This window comes from Diceros bicornis, chromosome 26 (assembly GCF_020826845.1).
Source record: "Diceros bicornis minor isolate mBicDic1 chromosome 26, mDicBic1.mat.cur, whole genome shotgun sequence".
NCBI classification, from domain to species: Eukaryota; Metazoa; Chordata; class Mammalia; order Perissodactyla; family Rhinocerotidae; genus Diceros; species Diceros bicornis.
This window is the reverse complement of record NC_080765.1, coordinates 2,868,746-2,891,907: the sequence shown is the minus strand read 5'-3', so window position 1 is coordinate 2,891,907 and position 23,162 is coordinate 2,868,746. Positions and strand designations below refer to the sequence as shown.

The window sequence follows — 23,162 nt, the reverse complement described above, 5'->3', positions numbered from 1 at the left end:
CCTTTCTGTTGTTTCAACTAGATGCCAAGGATGTTAAAGATGTGTTTACAAGATCTCTCCACTTTGGCAGCGCCAGAACTCCCCTGGCAATGCTCTTATCCCAGCGCTACTCTAACTCTAGTATCTCTGTTCTAATCTTAACCCCATATAGTACCTGCTTTCTGGTAAGCCTCAGGTGGTCTCACTGTGTATACAGCCCAGCTGTATTAGAGCTCTCTAGAGAAACAGAACCAACAGAATATATTTATTATTATCATTATTAGGAATGGCTCACACAATGATGGAGGCTGAGAAGTCCCAAGATCGTAGTCAGCAAGCTGGAAACCCAAGAGAGCTGATGGTGTAGTTCCAGTCCAAGGCCAAAGGCCTGAGAAGCAGAGAGCCAATAGTGAGTTCCAGTCCAAGTACAAGTCTGAAGGTGGGAGAAGAATGACGTCCCAGCTCAAAGACAGTCAGGAAGAGACAGAGACTTAGTCAGTCTTTTTATTCTAGTCAGGTCTTCAACAGAGTGGTTGAGGCTACCCACAGTGGAAAGGGCAATCTTCTTTATCCAGTCTACCAATTCAAACGTTAATCTCATCTGGAAACACTCACATAGACACACCCAAATATGTTTAACCAAATATCTGGGCACCCCAGGGCCCAGTCAAGTTGAGACATAAAATTAACCATCACACAAGCCTTCAGCCATGGATTGTCAGGGACTCACACATAGACTTCTGGAACTCCATCTGTGTAGTGCCTTCCTTTCCCTTGCATGCCCCATGGTTGCCAGCCATTTCAGCTGTCTTGAAGCCTGACCTCTGTCTCCTCAGCCCAGTAGGATCTCCTTACTCTGCTCAGACTGTAGCTTTGTGCATTACAGTTGGGAAACTGTGGCCAAGTAGAGGAGCTAGGTGATTTGGGGGCTCACCTCATGAGTTTCCTTTCTCTAGGGATCAGTCTTGTGTTTCCTTTTGTCCTGTGCCTGAAAGTAGTTGTCACATAAATTTTGTCCATTTTTATAGTCATTTATGATGGGAGGAGTAATATGGTACTGCTTAATCATGGCTGGAAAGGTTGTTAATTTCAACTGCTTTTATAGTATAGTATACAACTGGGTCATCTTTTTACAATTGGGTCATCTTTTTGTTATTGATTCTTAGGAGTTCCTTATAAATCCTAGTTACTAATCCTTTTTTGGTTACGTGAGTTAGAGTTTTTTTTCCCCAGTCTTGGCTTGTCTTTTTAGCTGCCCATGTTGTCTTTTCCCATACGGAAGTAATAAATTTTAATGTAATCATATTTATTTATATTTTACTAAATGATTTGTACTTTTTGTGTGTCCATTTCTTCAACCTCTGAACACTGGGGTGCCCCAGGGCTCAGGCCTTGGACTTCTCTATCTACGTTAATACCCAAGTAATCTTACCTAATCTCGTGGCATCTGTACACTGATGGCTTTTACTCTGAGCTCCTCCTCTGAACTCCAGTCATATACAATAATTTAAAGGACCACTGCTTAGCTAGATACTATCTTTCTTCTTCACTTATAACCCAAGTTTCTTGAATGGGAAGTATGCAGTCACTGCCTCCATTTTCTCATTGTCCATTCACTGTTCAACCCACTGCAGCTTGGCTTTTGTCCTACTATTCCACTGATAACTGACACTGTTTGAGATTTTTTCTTAAGCAACACAGCCCACCCCCTTTTCTTTTCAAATGAAGTCTTATGTGAAACCACAATATTTTAAACAGATAGAAGCAGAATTGCCTTGACAATAGGTTGGCGAGGAGAAGAAATGCTCACTTTTCTTATCTCTCCAAGATGCTCCAGAGGCATCTTTACTGAGCCCTGCCTATCTTTCCAATGTCCCTGTTCCCCCAGACATCCTCATCTCCAGCCATACTGAACTCTTTGGAGACTCTTGTGTCCTTTCCATCTCTGTGCTTCTGCACAACGCTCCTTCATCTGCCTTGAACCTGCTTTAGCCAGTTCTCTCGGCTCAAGTGGCACCTCCCAGCCCTCCTTCTCCTTTATCATTCCTTCTCTTTTTGTGCCTCTATTATCACACTTACCATACTGCATTGTAACTTTCTCTTTACACATCTTTCTTCCCTGCTAAACTGAAGACTTCTATAGATCAGAGACCCTGTCTTTTTCCCTTTAATCTCTTTAATGTATATCAACAATGGAATGAATAAATCAATGAATAAATGGCAGAGGAAGCTGAGCTAGGCCAAAGTTGGAAGTGGCAGACCACCAAGTTTTTAAAAGCAGTTTTATTAAGATATAGTTAACATACCATGCAATTCAGAGGGTTGTGCAACAGTCACTATAATCTAATTTTAAAACATGTTTGTCTCCCAGAAAATAAAACTCTACCCTTTAGCAGTCACTCTCCATTCCCCTAGCCACAAGACACTCCCCAGCCCTAGACAACCACTAATCTCCTTTCTCAGACACCAAATTTAACATAGGTAAATTGATCACAAATCCTCAAAATCTGCCCGATTCTGGACCATGATGTGAAATTTGGTAGATAATTGTCCCACTTTACCAACTTGTACTGCAGAAACTTAAACATATTGCAGCTTCAGGTTTGATTCACTATTTATTAGACTGGGAATTTATTAGAACTGGATCCACATTTAACAAAGATGGTTGGTTTGGGTTGGTCTTGCTTTCACTGTTGCTCTTGAAGTAAACCCCCCTTAGCAGTTGATAGTTTGGCAGAAAACACGGTAACTGGAACAACTCACCACCTCCGGGAGCAATTGTGAAAAGTGCCTCATAATCTCTTCTGAGGAGTTTAGCCCCTAGAAAATACCGTGGATTACGCATTACATGAGTTTTTATTTGGGGAGCTTTTATTTTTAACGCGATTCTTCCACAGGCTCACCTCTGCATGGGTTCTGTGCGGGGGAACGCGGTGTTTCAAGAGGTCGCATTTTCCAAATCTGGTCTGGTCTAGCGCGTGGCCAGGCTGCAGCGTTTCCCGTCGCGGTCGCGCGTCCGAGTCGCGTGCGCAGTGACGCAGCCGGCGCGCGGTGACGCGGCGCGCGGCGCGGTGCACGCTGGGATATTTAAGTCTTCTCCGCGGCGCGGAGCCGCGATGTCTCCGGCGGCTGCGGCGGCTGGAGGTGGCGACCGGCGGCGGCCGATAGCGAGCGTCAGGGACGCCCGGGGCCGGGGTTGGGGCTTCGGCGGGCCGGCTGGAGCGGCGCTCTTCGGCCTGTCGCTGCTTGGCCTCGTGCTGTACCTGGTGCCGGCGGCGGCCGCGCTGGCCTGGCTGGCTGTGGGGGCTACCGCGGCCTGGTGGGGACTGAGCCGCGAGCCCCGGGGTTCGCGCGCCTTCTCCTCGTTCGTTCGGAACGCGCGGCGCCAGCGAACACTGCTCGCCTCGCCTCCGGCCAAGTCGGCAGTAAACGGAAACCTCCTAGAACCGCGGACCCTGCTCGAAGGACCCGACCCCGCTGAACTGCTCCTTATGGGTAGTTACCTGGGCAAGCCCGGCCCCCCGCAGCCTGCCCCCGCGCTGGAGGCCAGGGACCTGCGAGAGAGGCCTGGCCGCCGCCCACCCATCCGCTCCCCGCCGCCCGCTCACCCGGCCCATCGCGTTCGCCACATTCACCCCACTCTCCCCACTCCTCTTCTCCGCTCCCCGAGGAGGCCTTCCCGCCGGTAAGAGAGGTTGATCTTCCCCAGACCCTCCTTTCTGTCGACTGGCTTTGAATTGAGGACTTGACCTTTAAGTCCGATTTTGTTTTTCATTAAGTCCAAAGTGGGTTCTGTTTCGTTTTGTCCTCCTTAAACACCTTGGTGCATGTTAACCGTCTCCTGCTCCCCTTTAACATTTGGAATAAGATGCGATGCCAAAGCCCAATAAAAGAAATCTTATCAACCGAGCTCAAAGAGGTGTTCCCAGGAAACACCTCTTTGATTGATAAAACTTGTTGATAAAGATGTTCAAATTAAAGAAACATTTTCATTTAGTCCCAATAGCTGAGTGATACAAGAGAACACAAAAATTTTGTGAAAATATTAGATTCTTGATAAGTACATTTAGTTGAGAAGATGAACATTCAGGTGTTAAAAATGTTTGACTTTGGGTGTGTATTACTGATGACTTAGCATAAAAGATTGAAAGATTCTTGAAAAGTTCCTCCCTGGGTGTCCTAAGGCACACTTTTCTTCCATTGTAGTTTTACTTATGTTGGCAAGGTTTTCAGTTTCCCTCTCAAATTGTTGAAGTCGGTTGTAGGGACACCTGTAAAGCAGCTGCCACTTTCTGCCCTTAGATGGAAAGGGGGAAAGTTGCCATAAAAATACTGTGTTCTGTGTTGCTTAGAAAGAGGTTTAAACTCGGTGGAAAATGTCTGAACTCATGTGGTTCTTTTCTTCAGTCATTTAAATTTTCTGACATTCTTTTAAGCTTCTTTGGTTCCATAATGTGTGTCTCATTTTCCACAGGGATTGTGGGACTTTATCAAATCGGTTTGTAATAACACCTCGAAGACGATATCCAATCCAGCAGGCCCAGTATTCCTTTCTGGGGGTACTTCCCACAGTGTGCTGGAATGGTTATCACAAGAAGGCTGTGCTGTCTCCTCGGAATTCCAAAATGGTGTGCAGCCCAGTGACAGTAAGGATTGCTCCTCCTGATGGCAAATTGACTCGTTCTTCAATGTGAGTATAATCGTCAAAAGAATTGACTTCTGTTTGTGTCCACTTCATTCCTCTATGGTGGTTCCTTTGACAAAACAACTATAAAGCAAATAAAAAGGAAGTAGCTGCTTATTTGAATGAGAAATCCCAAATTCTAGTTGAACTGTCTTTTGTTTTTTTGCTTTTTGCCTTAAACTGTAGCTTTAATTGCTAAGGGCAATTTCTCTGAGTGTATAAATCATACTTTTGCTTGTTGATTAGCTTCTGATTTCCACTGACTGAAGCCTGTGCTATGTGGCATGATAATAAAAGTATCTTAACGCAATCATCTTGTCTTTCGTGGCAGACCAGAGCAGATAATCAACTCAACATTGTCCTCACCATCAAGTAATGCCCCAGACCCATGTGCAAAGGAGACTGTACTGAGTGCCCTCAAAGAGAGGAAGAAGAGGACAGTGGAGGAGGAAGAACAAATATTCACTGACAGCCAGGAAAATAAAAGAAGGTAATAGGCCCAGCAGAGTAGTAAACAGCCCTCCAACGTGGACTTCTGGGATTTATTGAAATATAGATCACTCCCCAAAGAGGTACAGAGGCCAGCTACGGTTTATGAGCCTTAGTAGGGCCCCTTCTTTGGTTTTCATGGAGGAGCTTGGTAACAGAGCTTTAATGCTGTTGATTTCCTAAGGCACAGGTTAGCTAAATTTTATAATTTACCTTTTTGGTAGGTACTAGAGGTGAGCCAGCAACTGTTAGCCACATTAGCCTCATACTTTTGATACAAATGTGTTAAATTTTATTTTTGAGAGAATGCTCAAAGTCTTCCCCCACAACCTTGTGTTCAATTATTTGGGTAACCACCAGTTTAAATGTCATAATTATGCTGAAGGGAATGTTCGGCAAAGAAAAGTGAAGATTAGAGTATGGTAGATTCATCAGTAATGAGCGTAAAACCAATTTCATTATTTGGTTTTTGATAACTTAATGAAAATGGAGTAAACAATCTGTTTCCTAAGTATGGAAAGAGAGGAGGTTGAAGTCACTAATTAGGATGCAGAACTGCTTGTGGCTTTCCAAGGAGTCAGCTAAGGATTCTACTCATTTTTTAATTCAGCAAATTGAGCAGCCGCTATGTGCCAAAGCCTATTCCAGGTACTGTGGATAGAGCAGTGGACAAGACAGTGTCCTCATAGGACTTGTTTGAGGGAAAGAGACAAAAAAAAAAGATAAAACAAACAAGATAATTCTAGATTATAAGTGTATAGAGATAAAAAACAGTGATATAACAGAGGGTAATGAGAAGGGGGTTTCTTTATATAAGGTGGTCGAAGAAGTGCTTTCAGAGGAGACAGTGGACCCCACACTTGAAAAATGTAACCATTGTTCCCGTTACCTAGACCAGATTGTTCATATCCTATAGTTGGCCGTCTTTGATACTGTAGATGACCAAATTAAGTAGGGAAATACTGATCAGTGCAAGTGTTTGTGTAACTTAGGAAGATCAGGTGATGATGACTAGAGAGATGATTTACAAGTGAGCAGTTTGAGCTAATGTCGACTAGCTAAGCAGGAGTTGTGGGGGAGAAGAATAACAACTATTCCTATGTTGTTAGGTTTCTTATATTCTCCAGGGTGGTAATTTTTCTTGACCCTAGTGAGCCTATAACTAAGGATTCTGTATTATCTTTCCCATGATGGGAATAAGCAATAATTATGTCCCATGCATAGACCCTTATATGTGATATGTAAAGTTTTTCCTGAACAGATTTGCCATGTTAACCTCTAGAGCACTATGGAATGTGTGGGTTGGTCCCTAAAGTGTTTTGTTTTTGTTTTTAATTGTGGATGGTAGAGTGTTAAATTTGTGATTGTACTACTTTGGTGAGAAATTAGCAAATAATTGATACACCTGAATAGTTCAAAAAGTCTTGACGTATTTTCATACTTTCCTTATTACCAGGACAATCTTAGAATAAATTTACTTTTCAGAATCTTTGGGATTTGAAGCAACGTTTTTCTTGTCTAGCATGGAACCTGTGCTCTATAGAAATAGTAAAAGGTCCCAAGAATATGAGACTATACTTTAGGGAAAAAAAGTCAATTCATTTAATTGAGAGTTTTTTGATTTGTCACAGGCGCCATGATAGCAGTGGGAGTGGACATTCAGCATTTGAGCCCCTGGTGGCCAATGGAGTCCCTGCTTCTTTTGTGCCTAAGTAAGTGAGAATCCGTCTGGATGAGACAGAGACTGTTTGAAAAAAGGGCATTATCAGAGTTATTGACCTGTAGATTTTCCTCTTTGCTTTTTGCATTGTTATTAGTTCAGGTTCAAAGCTTTGAAATCAGAGAGGAACATTTTCAGTAACTTGCCACAATAACTGTCTTCTAATTCCTTTTACTATTTTTTCATTAATATGGATAAAATATACTAAGGCTAAGAGGATTTGTAAATATATTTAATAACCAAGTATATAAACAGAAAGATCACAGGGTTTGTGCAATGGATAAAATGCAACAATATGAAATTTAAGATAAACGTTAAGTTTCTACAGTTGAGGAAGAATTGGATGAGAGGGAAAGTGGCTCAGAAATATGTATGAAAAGACTTCGGGTAAATTATATGCTTAATTTGAGTCAGCAGTATGATATGGCTGCCAAAACAGCTAAGGTACTCCTAGTCTGTGCATAGAAGAACAAAGACTAGAATGAGGCAGGTAAGTGGTAGTCTTGCTTTCCTTGGTTCTCTCAGATTGTCCGTGCGATGTTGTGTTTGGTTCAGTGTACTACGCTATAAGAGAGGATGTACACAAACTGAAATTCATTTTGAGTGAAGTAGCTGTGATGTTAAGGGGGAGTGGTGGTGGGTGAGAGAGTTTTGAAGGTATAGCTGTAAGTACTAGCCCAGAGGAGAAAAATCTCACGGGAATAACGAAGTGAGGGAGGGAAGGATAATGGTCTCCAAAAAACTGAAGGACTGTCACATGAAAGACAGAAAACAGCTTGCTCCATTGGGCTCCAAGTAGGATCCATGGGTGAAAGTTAGAGGAAATACGTTTTCATCCAGCGTAAGAATAAAGTGGTCCATGGTTGACATTCATCACTCTAGGAGATAGTGAGTTGTCTACATTTTAACAGAGGTTGGATGACTATTCTACAGGAAAGATGTAGAGGGAGTTTCTGTTTCAGTTGATACGTTTTGACATGTGTAATACAGCTGTGAAACCATTGCCACAGATAATATAACCATCACCTCCAAAAGTTGCCCCCTGCCCCTTAGTAGTACCTCCTTGCAATCCTGCTACCATCCCCTGGCATTCACTGATTTGCTTTCTGTCACTGTAGATTAGTGTGAATTTTCTAGAATATTATGTAAGTGGAATCATACTTTTAATTTTTAAAATATTTGGCCTTCCCTTCCTGACTTTGGTCGGATATATTTAGCCAAATTGTTAACAATAAAATTAGGAGCATTATGCTTTTTTATTAAGTTTATTTAAGAAAGATTTTGTGACCATGGATGAAGCCTTAAAAGAATGTTGCCTTCAATAGCACATCTAACTATTATTTCCCTTTTATTAGGCCTGGGTCTCTGAAGAGAGGTCTCAATTCCCAGAGCTCAGATGACCACTTGAATAAGAGATCCCGCACCTCTTCTGTGAGCTCCTTGACAAGCACGTACACAGGTGGCATCCCCAGTTCTAGCCGCAATGCCATTACCAGTTCTTATAGCTCTACTCGAGGTTTCTCCCAGGTATGTTCATCTTGTGGGATGGGAGAAATGTGTTCCCAGCATTCATTAATTCATTAGCCAGTGTTTACTAACTGCCTTCTATCTGTCAGATGTTGGGATTACCTCTAAGCTAACAGAAGATACAAACTCTTGAATGATAACTGTAAACAGATGGAATGGAATAGAAAGCCCAGGAAGTAAACCAGTGCATTTGTGGAAACCTGATACAAGACAGAGCAGTTATTGCAGATAAATGGACACAGGATGAATAATTCAATAAATGGTATTAATTTGATTGAAAAGGTAGATCAAGTTTGGATTGCATAGGGTCATAAAAGAAATTCATCCTATAGGCATCGAGAATTAGTGAAAGTTTTCTAAATAAGAAGTGATCGTAACTTGTTTTTAGAAAGAGGATGTGGTATAGCATAAGGAGCAGAGCAAGCTTTGCTACCAGACAGACTTGGGTTCAGCTCTTGGCTCTGACACTTAGTAGCTATAGGGCCTTGGGCAGGTATATCACTTAAACTCTTTTTCTCATCTCTAAAAGATTGTCGTAAAGATTGAAGGTAATTTGTGAAAAGTACCCATTACAATGCTTGTCAGTAAGTGGGTACCCAATATGTAGTAGCTAGAAAAAATAAAGCAGGTGTGGAGGAAGATTTTTGAGGGGAGAAAAATTTTGAGATAAATTAAGCAATCCAGAAGGCTTTTACAGTAATATGAATGAAAGATGAAGGCCTAAGCCAGAGCAGTTGTGGAAATGAAAAGAAGAGGATAAAAATAATAACCTTTACCTTGAGCACTTATTCTATGCTAGGCCCTATCCTGAGCACTTTGCATGCATTTCCTTATTTAATCATCACAACAGGCCTATTAAGTACATACTCATTACCCTATTTTTAAAATCTTTTTATTATGTCAAATTTCAAATGTATGTAAAAGAAAAGAAAATATCATAGTGAACTTCCATTAAGCTTCAATAGTTAACAGCAGTTTGTTAGTCCTGTTCCATCAGTGTCATCCGATCCCCCCCCAACCCCCCCGCCCCTGTTTGTTTTTGCTCTTCTGTGTTTTTGGTTTTGCTTTTTCCGTCCCCAAAGCCCCATACATAGTTGTATATTCTAGTTGTAGGTCCTTCTAGTTTTTCTATGTGAGCTGCCACCACAGCGTGGCAACTGACAGATGAAGGGTGTGGTTCCATGCCTGGGAACTGAACCCTGGGCCACCCAAGCGGAGTGCGCTGAACTTGAACTACTAAGCCATCAGGGCTGGCTGATTGCTCTTGTGTTTTAAAGTAAATTGCAAACATGTCATTTCACCTATAGATACTTCAGCGTATTTTTAAACTTTTTTTTTAACGTTAATAACCACAATATGATTCCTCTTAGACAGTAATAATTCTTTAATATTAGTTAATATCACTCCATGTTCAAATTGCCCTTATTACCCCAAACTGTCTTATTGCAGTTACTTTGTTTGAATCAGGGACCACAAATCAATTCATTACACTTGGTTCTGTTGTCTCTTAGGATCTTTTAATCTGTAATACCACGTTTCTTTTTTTCATGCTTTTGAAAAAACTGGATCATTTTGTTCTGTAGAATTTCCCACATTCTGGATTTAGTTTGCATCATCATTGTGTCGTTGTAACATGTGCTCTACCCCCTGTTTTCTCTGTAAATGGGTAGTTGGATCCTGAAGCTTGGTTAGACTCAGGGTCACTTATTTTGGCAGAATATTCTAGAGGTGGTGCTGTGTACTTCATGTCGCAGCACATCAGGAGCACGTGATATCTGGTCGCCTCCCTTTTGTGAAGTTAATATTGATCACAGGGTTCAGGTGTTGTCCATCTGATCCCTTCATTTTAATTTTCTTGTGAGCTTTTCATCTAATGATTTTAGCAGCCATTTATCATCTTTGCCTAGGTCCATTGTTTTATTAAGTTGCAAAATGGTGATATTTAATTCTGTCGTTCCGTTTGCATTTATTAACTGAAATTCTATATGGAAGAACATGCCCTGCCTATGGGAATGACAGGATAATAAGAAAGCATTGATACCATAGCTAACTCTAAAGGTGGCCAGTAAAGTATTTGCTTTGTTATTTATAAATTTCTGAACTTTTGTGAAGTTCAGGAGCTTCTATACACTGTAGTTATTGTTTTTGTTGTGCAAACTTTTCCAGCTTTGGCCAGTGGGAGCCCTTTAAAATTAGCTCCTGTATCCTTTTGTTTAGACCCCAGTAGTCGTTGATAGACAGCTTCATTGCTTTTTTGCCCCCCCACCACCCAAAACTCCATCTTGTACATTTCCAGCCCAGACTGAGGTTGGGTATTTCTTCAAATAGCCTTGGTTTCTTTCAGTTGGAAATGATATTTAAAGACTACAAGCTGGATTCTAGGAGAGTTAAGATATACATATCCTCTAGAAAGAGGACTCTAAATCATTAGTTCATATTGATATTTCAAATTCACATTTAGGATTACAGAATTTTTTACATAATTTCTTTGATTTTATATTTTTATGTATTCTTATGCAAAAAAGTGTTGGTTCATACTTATTTGCTTGATCCTGGTATACACAATTTCAAAATAACAGTATCAGTGTCATTATTAACGGTAAGACTTATGAAATCAGCTTAAGAATTATTTGTGATTCATTTTGTCATTAGTAGATATCACTCTATGGATACTGAGGATGTATAATCGGAATATGTGTTTTAAAGTAACGTGAATTAATTGTTCTCAGTTGTTCACACCACCAACTTGATGTACAATGAGGTTCATTTGTTCAGTAGATTTCAACGTTTTAGGGATTTCTATGTTTTTCTTTTTGATATAGTTTGTTTTCAATTATGTAAAATACTTAAATTGTTCCAAAGAACATGTAATAAAACAAGATATACTCGGAGAAGTCAAATTTCATCTCTCCTCTCCACATTGTTCCTGTCCTCTCCATTTTTATTTTTATTATGCTTCAATTTTTTTTCCAAAGCTATATGCAAATCAGTGTCTACCTGTAAATCTCCACCTTCTAACGTCTCAGGTAGTAATACATACAAGTTTGAGCCTTGCTTTTTTCACTTACTGTATACTAGAGGTCACTCCATAGCAGTATATGTAGAAATTCATCCTTTTTTTGTTTTTATTTACAACTGCCTAATTACTCTCATCCTCTGTTGGTAAACAGTGGGTTGTTTCAATCTTTAGCTATTACAAATAGTGCTACAGATAATACTTTAGTTCATATGTCATTTCATATTTTGGCCATTATACTTCTGGGATAGATTCCTAGAAAATAGATTCCCAGATCAAAAATTAAATGCATGGGCTGGCCCGGTGGTGCAAGTGGTTAAGTGCACACGCTCTGCTGTGGTGGCCCAGGGTTCGCCGGTTCGGATCCTGGGTGCACACTGATGCACCACTTGGCAAGCCATGCTGTGGCGGCGTCCCATATAAAGTGGAGGAAGATGGACACGGATGTTAGCCCAGGGCCAGTCTTCCTCAGCGAAAAAAAAGAGGATTGGCAGATGTTAGCACAGGGCTGATCTTCCTCACACACACAAAAAATTAAATGCATTTGTAATTTCACTAGATATTGTTAAATTCCCCTGCTTAGAGTATGTACCATTTAGCGTTCCCATCAGCATAGTTTGACAGTGACTTTTTCTCCACTGTCTCACCAACAGATGAAGTTGTCATAGCTTTGGGTTTTTATCAGTTTGACAGGTGAGGAATCGTATTTATTTTGTGTTTCTTGAGTGAGGTGGAGCAGCATTTCACATATTAGAGAAACATATTCCAAGTGAACTAAAGATTTAAACGTAAAATAGAAACCATAAAAGTGTTTGTGAAAACAGGCTTCTCATGCCTTGCTGGTGGGAGTGTGAGTTGGTACAGTCCTCTAAAGGGCAGCATGGCAGTAATTACCCACATTCAAGATGCATGTGCCCTTTGATCCAGCAGGTTTACTTTTAGGAATTAATCCTACGCATATACTCAAAGACGTATACAAGGAAGGATGTTGACTGTAGCATTATTTTAATAGCAGAAGCTTGGAAACAATGTAAATGTACCTTTTCAGGAGGCTGGTTGCATAACTAACTTACACTAGTTCGTAAGTTGAAATACTATGTAACTATTGAAAAGAATAAGGCAGCTTAATGGGCGCTGATGTAAATGATCTGAAAAATATGTTATATAAAAAAAGCAAGGTGCAGGGGGCCAGGCCCGTGGCTTAGCCGTTAAGTGCGCGTGCTCCACTACTGGCGGCCCGGGTTCGGATCCGGGTGGGCACCAACGCACTGCTTGTCCGGCCATGCTGAGGTGGCGTCCCACATACAGCAACTAGAAGGGTGTGCAGCTATGACATACAACTATCTACTGGGGCTTTGGGGAGAAAAAGGGAAAAAAAAGGAGGAGGATTGGCAATAGATGTCAGCTCAGGGCTGATCTGCCTCACACACACAAAAAAAAAGCAAGGTGCACTGTGTATAGTGTTCTCTGTTATTTGTGCTGCTGGTTTCTTTAATCTTTTAGTGTGCATGGAGTAATTCTGACAGGATATATTAAAAACTGGTAATAACTATTGAGATAGGAAGGAAACTTAATTTTTACTGTATGCTCTACTTGTTGGAATTTGTAACATGTGTACATGTGTATTACCTTTGCTGGTTTCAGAAATTTTTAAGTATAGATAACTGTTAAGTAAATAGTAAAATTCCCCTGTTCTGGCTATCCCAGTCTCCATCCCGTAGGTACCTATTGTTAACATTCCTACTGTGTGCAAACATAATACAGAGAATTTTTGGACTGTTTTACACAAATGGGATCATAGCATATGTGCTTTTTTTGCATCTTTTTTTATCATTATATATTGCATAACATTCCATGTCGTGTAACCTGTCTTGTTTTTAATGGCTCTTTTTTTATTGGAGTATAATGTGCAAAAAAACAAATATGTGTACAAAACTCCATGAAACCACCAACCAGGTCCAGTAATAAATCATTTTCAACACCCAAAAGCCCCTCTCATACCCACTCCCAATCACTACTGCTTCCCTCCTGAATATTAGCACCATATAGTTTTCCCTGTTTTTGAACTTTATATAAATGGAAACATAGAATACGCTTTCTTTTGAGCTTGGCTTCTTTCACTCAACGTTTTGCTTGTGAGATTCATCCATGTCGTTGAATGTAGCAGTAGGTCTTTCTTTTTCATTGCTGTATACTGTTCTATTATATGAATATACCACAGTTAATTTATCCATTCTACCATTGGACATTTGGGTTTCCATTTTGGAGCTATTAAGCATCATGCTGCTGTGGACATTCTTGTATAAGTCTTTTGATGCACATACATAAAGTATGTGTATGTTCAATTTTAGTAGATGTTGTTGAACAATTTTTTAAAGTGATGTTTCAGCTGATACTCCTAGCAGTGCAGTATAAGATTTTGTTCCTGTGGTTACACATCCTCACTAACACTTATTTTAGCGTTGCTAGTCTCTTTAATTACCCATTCCTGTGGGTGTGAAATAGTATTTCACTGCTGTTTTAATTTGCATTTCCCTGATTACTAATGAAAACAAAATATGAACTGTTCATTGGCCATTTATATATCCTTTTTTATGAAATGCCTGTTCAAGTTTCTTGGCTCTTTTCTATTAGATTGTCTGTCTTTTTCTTACTGATTTATATAAGTTCTTTATATATTCCAGATACAAGATCTCTGTGAATTATATGTGTTGCAACAAATAAGTGTCCTACTCTCTGGCTCACCATTTCACAGTCTTTCAGTCTTTTCCCTTATGGTTAGTATATTTTGTATACTGTTTAGGAAACTTTTGCCTACCTAAAGTCATGATGATATTCTCTTATGCTACCTATGATCTCTAGGTAGGGATCAAAATTAGTGTTTTTCCATGTAAATATCCATTTTACTTAGCAACATTTATTGAAAGGACCATTCTTTCCCTATTGCTCTGCAGCACTGCCTTTGTTATAATTTAAGTGTCCATATATATGTGGATCAATTTCTAGATTCTGTTCTGTTCCCTTGGTCTATTTTTCTACCCTTGTGCCCATCTGTTTTTTCACCTTGTGCCACACAGTCTTTAAGTTTTGATATCTAGTAGAATTAAGTCATCTAACTTTCTCATTTCTCTCATTCCTCTTCAGAGTTGTCTTGGATCTTGGCCTTTTGCATTTCTATATAATTTTAGAATCAGCTTGTCGATTTCCACCAAAAAAAAAACCTTGCTGAGATATTGATTGGCATTGCCTTTAATCTACCAATTATTTTGGAGAGAATTGACATTTTTACAATACTGAATCTTCCAATCCATCAACATGGTATATCCTTTATTTACATCATCTTGAACTTTTATGTAAAGTGGTTTTACATATCTTTTGTTAAATTTATTCCTAGGTGTATGTTTTTGATGCTATGATAAATAATACATTAAAATTTTGTTGCTGATGTATAGAAATACAACTGATTTTTGTATTTGGAAAATTTGCTAAATTCTGAATATTCATCTGTATATTCTTTAGGATTTTTGTATGTACATCATGTTGTCTACAATAATGACAGTTTTTTGTCCCTTACTTTGCAATCCTTATATTGTTTGTTTATGCCTTATTGCACTTGGCCAAGACCTCTAGTACAATAAAGTAGACCTCAATCCTTGAATAGAAGTGATAGGAGACATCCTTGTCTTGTTTTTCCTGATCTCAGAGGGAGCCTTTTCCATGTTTTGTGTTACATATGACATTTGATGTAGATTTTTTGTAGATACCCTTTATTGGATTAAGGAGGTTGCTTTTCCAAGGTTATATTGCCAAAAAAACAATTTTAGAAGCCACTCTATTATATGTTTTTCTGTTTCTTTAATTTCTGCCCATATAGATATTATTTCCTTATTTTTTTTCATGTTTGATTTTCTAGGATTTCTTTCTGATTTTTTAATATGGATTCTTAGATCACCTTTTTTTGTTTGTTTTTCAGTCTTTTCTCTTTTCTAATATATGCATTTAAGGTTATACATTTCCTGTAAATTCAACTTTAGCTGCATGCCACTAGTTTTGAAATAGAAGTATTTTTCATTTTCATTCAGTTCAAAATATTTTCTAATTTCCGTTGTGATTTCTTTGACCTCGTGGGTTACTTAGAATACCATTGCTTGATTTCTAAACAGTTGGGAATTTTCTAGTTATCTTTTTGTTACTTTTTTTTAGCTTGATTCCACTAGGTCAGAGGATATACTCAAATCAATCCTTAAAATGTTTTGAGATTTGCTTTATGGCCAAGCACATGTTTAGTTTCGGTAAATGTTCCATCTTCACTTGAAAAGAAATTTTATGATGAAGTGCTCAGCTGTGGTTTATCTTCCTTGGAGTTTGTTGTGTGGCTTGATGTCTTTTGACAGTTTTGGAAAACTCTCAGTCTCAGTCATTGTCTCTTCAGATATTGTTCTGCCCTGTTTTCTCTCCTGTCTCTAGTATTCCAGGACACATTAGCCCTTTTCATTGTGTCCCATGTGTGTCTCTTTTTGGGTTTTCCATCATTTTGTCTCCCCCAACATCAGTTCTTCTGTTTTCTAGTTTACTAATTTTCTTCAGCTTTGTGGCATCTGCCATTTAACCCATCTATTGCATTCTTAATTTCAGTTATTGTATTCTTTTTTTAGTTACCATTTGTCTGCCAAGATTCTCCATATTGTCATTTAATTCTTAAACAGTTACTCTGAAGTCTTGTTCAGTGACTCCAGTATTTGACTCTTCTGTGGTCTGTTTCTGGTGTCTGCTTTTTTTCTCTTGGTTATTGATTAAATCAATCATTATCTTTGTATATGCTTGATTTTGTTGTCATTTTGTTTCTCGTTTTCTGTCAGACATTGAAAAAACCTGTCATGAGGACTTGAAACTGCCTGATGGTGTCTTCCTCCAGGGAAGGTGCTTTCGCCTCTAGCAAGCAGCTAGGACAGGAGCAGGTGACCTCTGTCCTGTTGGAACTGACATGATTCTGTGTTGGTTGTCGGTTCTTGTGAGGGCTGGTTTATTTCTGATTGGCCCTGCATCCTAGTATGTAGCCTTTGGGATCCCAACCAAAAGCCTGAAGTGTTTATTAGGGCCCCTCTACTTTGGAAAGCTCTGAATTCCAGTTTTTGTCTTTCCAGCCTTAAGAGACTGCCGAAGCTTTTCTTAGCCTCTCAGCTACAGCTTTTACTTTTGGAATTGGCAATCACCCTGAGGGAAAAAGTCGGCATGAATGTGGGGCTCACCTCTTGGCTCCTCTTCCCTGTCTTGTTTCCACAAGGTCTCACCACCTTGGTAGCTCTTCCGTACCATCATACCTTCAAACAGATGTATTTCATATTTTCTTCAGCATTTTCTTCTTGTCCTCAGCAGGAGGAGGGTTGGTCTAAAACAACATAATCAGCCATTGTCTGAAACATGGTCAGATTTTGTTTTAAGCACCCTCCCTCCCAGTAGAGCCTGTGACCTGCTGCAAGAAATACACACACTGACACTAATACTAATGTGCAGTCTGTTGTAAGTAGTTACCAGTCCCCTATTGATGTGTGATATTTGAGTATATGATAAATTCTCAGAAGTAAGTCTTAGGAAGGGGAGACTAAAGTAATATGAAAATTCTTTATGTTAAAGCTTTTCTTTGAAAGAAATGTGTACTGAACTAGTGAATATCCCCAGTAACCAATATAGATGACAGCTCTCATATTTGGTGCAAGTGATGGTATAGATATTTGACTTAATTGTATTTTTCCAGAGGAACACTAGTAAACACCCAAAACAACAGCTGTTCAAACTAGAAGTTCTAGCTTTGATGTTGTAAAATCATTGCAAATGTTAGACTGGTACCAATTATAGAAAGTGAACTCTCCTCTTATCTCTTTGTACATGGCATGATACCTCCATGTGTCTTATAAGACTTGTAGTTTTCCAAAGTAGGAATATTTACCCTGGCCTTCATAACTTCAAACCCCTAGCTTGCATTTGTGACCTTGTCTCTTACTATTCCTTTGTATATACCCTATATTTAAGCCAAACCAGAAAAGTTATTATCTTCTAAGAGCACCTAATACTTCCCTGCTTCCTTCTCTTTCCTTGTTCTGTTCTCCATCTGGAATGATGCGTCCATCCCACTGCAAGCCTGTAAAGTTTGTCTTCAGGTGTTTTTTGGCACATCATGAAGGGCCATCTCACATGTCACCTTCGTCCTTTATTGATTCTTCTAACCAAACTCTGCATAATCTCTTTCTTCTTGGGCTCCTTTTTACAGACCTCTTTTATCTTTTGGCTGTTATAGTCAGTTTGTGTACTGTCCTGTTTCTTTTCCAGATTGTAAACTTCTTGATGTTGGGAATGGTCTTGCTTATCTTCGCATTCTGTGTAAAGTATAAGGGTGTAGTACCTTTATGAAGTAGGAACTCAACGAAAATTGAATTAGGATGCAGAACTAAATTGACTGCTAGACACATAGACTATTTCTTTTTATGACTTGCCTTGTAGTCTTTGCCCACTTTTCATTTGATATGTTCATTATATTTATATGGAATTGTAAGACTTCCATTTTTACACGTTAAGGATATTAACTCATGACTTTAATTGAAAATATTTGCCTTTCAATTTTATTTATGGTTTTGTTTTTTTAGGGGGTTTGTTTCCTGCCCACATAGATTTCATTTCTATTTTATGGAAACATTAGTGTGGTTGAAAATTCAAATGGTACAAAGGGTGTACAGTAAAGTCTCCTTCCCATGTGGCAATATTTTTATATGGAGAGATTCTTATTTTTTATGTAACAGTCTGTCAGTTTTCTTTCTTTTGTTTCTGGAATAGAAAGTCTTTTCCCTACCCCAAGTTATTTAACAATTCATCTATTTTTTTATGGTTCTTTTGTTTGTTAGACTTCTTACATGTAAATCTTTATTATACCTGGATTGTGTGTATATGTACAGTTCTGTGAAGTAGAGATAAAATATTTTTCCCCCTAATTGGTTTTTTTTTTTTTAAGATTTTATTTATTTATTTTTTCCCCCCAAAGCCCCAGTAGATAGTTGTGTGTCATAGCTGCACATCCTTCTAGTTGCTGTATGTGGGACGCGGCCTCAGCATGGCCAGAGAAGCAGCGCGTCGGTGCGAGCCCGGGATCCGAACCCGGGTCGCCGGCAGTGGAGCGCGCTCACTTAACCACTAAGCCACGGGGCCGGCCCTTTCCCCCTAATTGTTGAACCAGGTTGTCCTCAACCCTGGCTAAACATCAGAATCACCTTTGGCACTTCATTAAAAATGTAAGGTGTAAAAGCATTTGTTTTTTTCAAATATCTGTTCTTTCTTATTCTTTACCTAAGAATAACATAAAAAACAGTTACTGATTCAGCATTTTTCTCAAGGTCATTCTGAACCTTGAGTTTTCTGATATTAGTCTTATAGAACTGTTCCACTATCTTACCACTTGTCTTTGATTTTAAATCTCTCTTTTCCTCTTTTGAACTTTTATTAAGCATTGTTGTCTCCTTGTTTGTTCTTATATGATACAACTGTTACTGAGTTAGAAATCACTAGAAGCTTCTTAGTAGGAAAAATGTCCACAGTGATAATTTAGTATCTCTGTAATTAGGCTAAAGACTTAATGAAACTATTTGTAGAGTGCTTACTCTTTGTCAGTTACTTTGCTGCTAGGCCAGTTTGAAGGAGGAGGAGATGAAAACAGACCATCTTTGCTATCAAGGGACTCGGCCTGGTAGAAGAGACAGATATATAGATAATTATCATATAACAGTAAATACCATAGATGTTGCAAAAGTCATAAATGTCATGATAGCATATTTTTTAAAATCAAGTTAATAAAGTAAAACTGAAAATTTAATGAAAGCAAGACTAAATTAGATTACTGGCTTATCTTCACTGGAACAGTTTCTTAATTTACTTTATTTCCATAGGCAATATAGAGTAAACTTGCCTGCATCATAGCTCTAAACCATTATGAATGTAATATTCCACTTTTTAATATATGCAAAAAGTACATTGATTCCTTCTACATTTATTAGTTAGCATTCCATTTCTGTTTCAGACTTCTTTTTCCCATAGCTAATACTGGGAGTTGACTTTCTTGTCAGGAGCCTTTCTTCACAAAGAAATATTTTTTAATCACTTTTTTAGTCTCCTTTTGGAGACATTATATGCAGTGATGAATAGAACCACAAAATTATATTGAAGGTTGAATGCTGCACTATCAAAACTAGGGCCAGTCATGTTACTTTTGTTTAACTTTTAGCTATGGAAGAGAAGTGGTCCCAGTTCATCACCCTTCTCAAGCCCAGCCTCATCCCGCTCCCAGACACCAGAGAGGCCAGCAAAGAAAATAAGGTAATCAGTTATGATTTGCTGTGTGGATTAATGAGAGGTCAGGAAAGGAGGGACATTTACTTGCCTCTTAGCCTTTCTGCAACTCTGATTTGGAGAAGCCAAGAAATTTACTTCTAGAAGGACAGTGAAGTACCAGCCTGAGTTGCTGTCGTCTCTTATAGTTCTTACGTCCTAGCTGTAAGGACCTCTGCCTCTTTTACCCCTACTGCAGTGTGAGTGATTGGGGTGTAAGCGTAGAGGCCACACAGAATAGACTGAACAGAGTGAAGAACGTCAGCAGGCAGTAGACTTCATGTTCTTGAGTCCGCTGACCCTTTAGGTACCTTCAGAAAACTAGAATGCCACTCTTAGGCAGATTTGTGACTAGAACTCTCAGCAACTTGGCAGGTTGTAAGTAAGGTTTTGAAGATGGTTGTTTTGTGCTTGTTTCAAAACAAAGATGTTATTGAGGCTTCCGTGAACTGCCTCCCTTCATTTCTGTAGGAATTTTCTTTTGACTTTTTAGTTTTGTCCTGGCATACTGAGATCTTAAATCATGGTTGTTCTGGACTTTGGCCAGTTGGTAGTTAGGAGGGCATGAGAAGTTATCGAGTACTTTTTGTCAGAAAGTCATTCTAAACTTAATTCTGCCTTTTCCTCCTACAGAGAAGAGGAGCTTTCTCATCATTCTAGTTCTTCGACTCCATTGGTAACAGACAAGGAGTCCCAGGGAGAAAAGGGTGAGTTGATAAATGCACAGGAGTGGCTCATGGTGGTGGTCTAAGTATTGATGCAGGATGTATAGAGTACTGCCTATTTGAAAACACGCATTGAGCATTGCTGTGTGTAAGGCCTGGTAGATACAGAGGTAGAAATTCCTGTCCTTTAGAGGTTTATAGTCTGGTAAGGGAGAAAGGTGACACAGAAAATACAGTAAAACCCAGGATAACTGTGGGGTAGGAATAAGCTTAGGTTGGGATATCTATGAGCAATCCAGGTAGTTATTGTCCAGTAAGCAGTTATATACATGCATTTGGAGCAATTTTCTCTTTATATATATATATTTTTTTTTTTTTTTTTTGGTGAGGAAGATCAGCCCTGAACTAACATCCATGCCAATCCTCCTCTTTGTTGCTGAGGAAGACCGGCCCTAAGCTAACATTTATTGCCAATCCTCCTCTTTTTTCCCCTTTTTCTCCCCAAAGCCCCAGTAGATAGTTGTATGTCATAGTTGCACATCCTTCTAGTTGCTGTATGTGGGACGCTGCCTCAGTATGGCCAGACAAGCAGTGCGTCGGTGCGCGTCCAGATCCAAACCCAGGCCGCCAGTAGCGGAGTGCGCGCACTTAACCACTAAGCCACAGGGCCGGCCCCTATATTCTCTTGACTATTAGAATAATCTTGCAAAAAACATCCAAGAGCCCACACCATGGAAGATAGAGTCTTTCAGAGATACTCAGGGAAAATTCAACATTAACAACCAGGTGGATAGACAAACCTGTCTATTTCTGGAAGAGAGGAAGAAGAAAACAAGTCTGTGTTTCTTTCTTTAGTTGCAGATGCAGCCACATGGAAGAAACAAAACTCGTGGAGCTCCCCATCTACACTTGGCAGCTCTGGACAACGTAAACGGAAGATTCAGCTGCTGCCCTCCAGACGAGGGGACCAGCTGACCTTGGTATGGTCTTATCTACCCCTGCCCAACCCAGCTTAGTTTTTAGCTCCCAGCTTAGCTCGCCTGAGTCTTCAGAGGGCTACATACAGGTTTGTTCTAGTTTCTTCTGATTGACTTGACTTCTTTCTCTGTTTGGTAGCCTCCACCTCCCCAGCTTGGTTATTCAATCACTGCTGAAGATCTAGACTTGGAAAAGAAAGCTTCGTTACAATGGTTTAACAAGGTCTTGGAGGATAAGACTGGTAAGGAATATAGATGAGTTTCATACTCCAGAGAGGGTTTTCCTTTGGTCTTTCTCATCTGAGAAATCCATTTGGGTCCTCGGTGGAATTGGGAGAACAATGAGCATGGACATTGAGGGGAAGCATTTCTAAATGAGTTATACTGAGACCTCAGCAGCCTCGTGCTCTGTGATAACCCCACTGGAAAGAATTCCCAAACAGTGGAGGACAATTTAATCTTTTCTTTTTTCCTTAGATGCTGCCTCAAACTCTGTCACTGAGAGCCCACCTACCACTCAGCCTTCTTTTCCTTTTACCCTGCCTGCTTCTGGGACTGCTTCCTCCCCAACCTCCCTCCCAGCACCAAGCACTAACCCACTATTGGAGAGCTTGAAGAAGATGCAGAATTCCCCAGGCCTACCATCCTTCCCAGGTTAGTTGGAGAGCTTCCTGTGGAGCATATAATGACATCAACCTTTGACTGACAGACATCATGCCTGTCAGTCACTGGAAATTGTTGTAAGGGTAGAACCTACTCTGGCTTACCAAACCTGAGCTGGTGCAAGCCTGAGAGCTTCAGAATTCTCTAATCAGGAAACTGTAGGGAAAGGAGGCTGCCACACTTAAAGCTTGAGAAGGCAGCATAGTTGTGGTAGTCAGTGGCTCTTGATTTAAAATGCAATTCCTTAGCTGCTCTGAGCCTAAGATGAGAATACTGCTGACCTCATGAGGTATCTCTGAAATGTAAGTGAGATCACATGGTTAACATGTCTTGTCACATGCTTGTTAGACCACAGGCACAAGATAATATTAATTACTTTTGCCTCCAGGTTTCCAAGGGTCTGTTGATTGTTCCATGCCTTATGGCCTTGCATATGTACACACTCCTATTATTGCACTTTATCATAAAGTAGTATATGTTAGGTATCAGCCTCTCCCAGGACTCAGGGCAAAGACTGTTTGGTTCATGGCTACATGCTCTGCACTTGGCACATGGTAGGCAAATATAGTAAATCTTTGTTAGAGAGTAAGATGTATCTAGGTAATTAACTGGACTTGAGTTCAAGTGATTGGCTTTTTCTTAGTTTTCACACATTTAGCCCCCTCAGGCCAAGTTTTATCCCCTTCTGTTTTTCTTATGATCTGTGAAGGGTAGAAATAATGAACACTTCCTTGATTTTAAAGAATGAATACTTTAAGGGCCTCTGGTATAGATTTAGTAATATTTGTTGACTGACCCCTGAAGCCGTAGCACTGTGTTAGGCACAGGGGGGATACAAAAGCATTGAATACCATCATGTTTGAGGTACAGATCTTCCTGGGCTTACATCCTGATAAGCCTGGGGTTACATCCTGATAAACCCATCGTTAAGTTGAAAATATCCTAAGTCAAAAATGCATCTAATACACCTAACATACTGAACATCATAACTTAGCCTAGCCTACCTTAAAAATGCTCAAAACACTTACATTAGCCTACAGTTGGGCAAAATTATCTTAACACAAAACCTATT

General features: G+C 39.7%; 1 protein-coding gene across 1 annotated transcript in view; it reads left to right on the top strand.

The window, feature by feature from the left end:
* Window positions 1-3,089: 3,089 nt before the first annotated feature.
* POM121C (POM121 transmembrane nucleoporin C) overlaps window positions 3,090-23,162 on the top strand; it is a 26,530-nt gene continuing 6,457 nt past the window's right edge. The window contains exons 1-10 of the mRNA XM_058569004.1: window positions 3,090-3,664; window positions 4,454-4,669; window positions 4,995-5,153; window positions 6,784-6,864; window positions 8,228-8,399; window positions 19,682-19,773; window positions 20,419-20,492; window positions 21,306-21,430; window positions 21,567-21,669; window positions 21,905-22,081. Coding sequence (XP_058424987.1) covers window positions 3,096-3,664; window positions 4,454-4,669; window positions 4,995-5,153; window positions 6,784-6,864; window positions 8,228-8,399; window positions 19,682-19,773; window positions 20,419-20,492; window positions 21,306-21,430; window positions 21,567-21,669; window positions 21,905-22,081 — 1,768 coding nt within the window. The 5' untranslated portion in view covers window positions 3,090-3,095. The remainder of the gene's footprint in view (window positions 3,665-4,453; window positions 4,670-4,994; window positions 5,154-6,783; window positions 6,865-8,227; window positions 8,400-19,681; window positions 19,774-20,418; window positions 20,493-21,305; window positions 21,431-21,566; window positions 21,670-21,904; window positions 22,082-23,162) is intronic.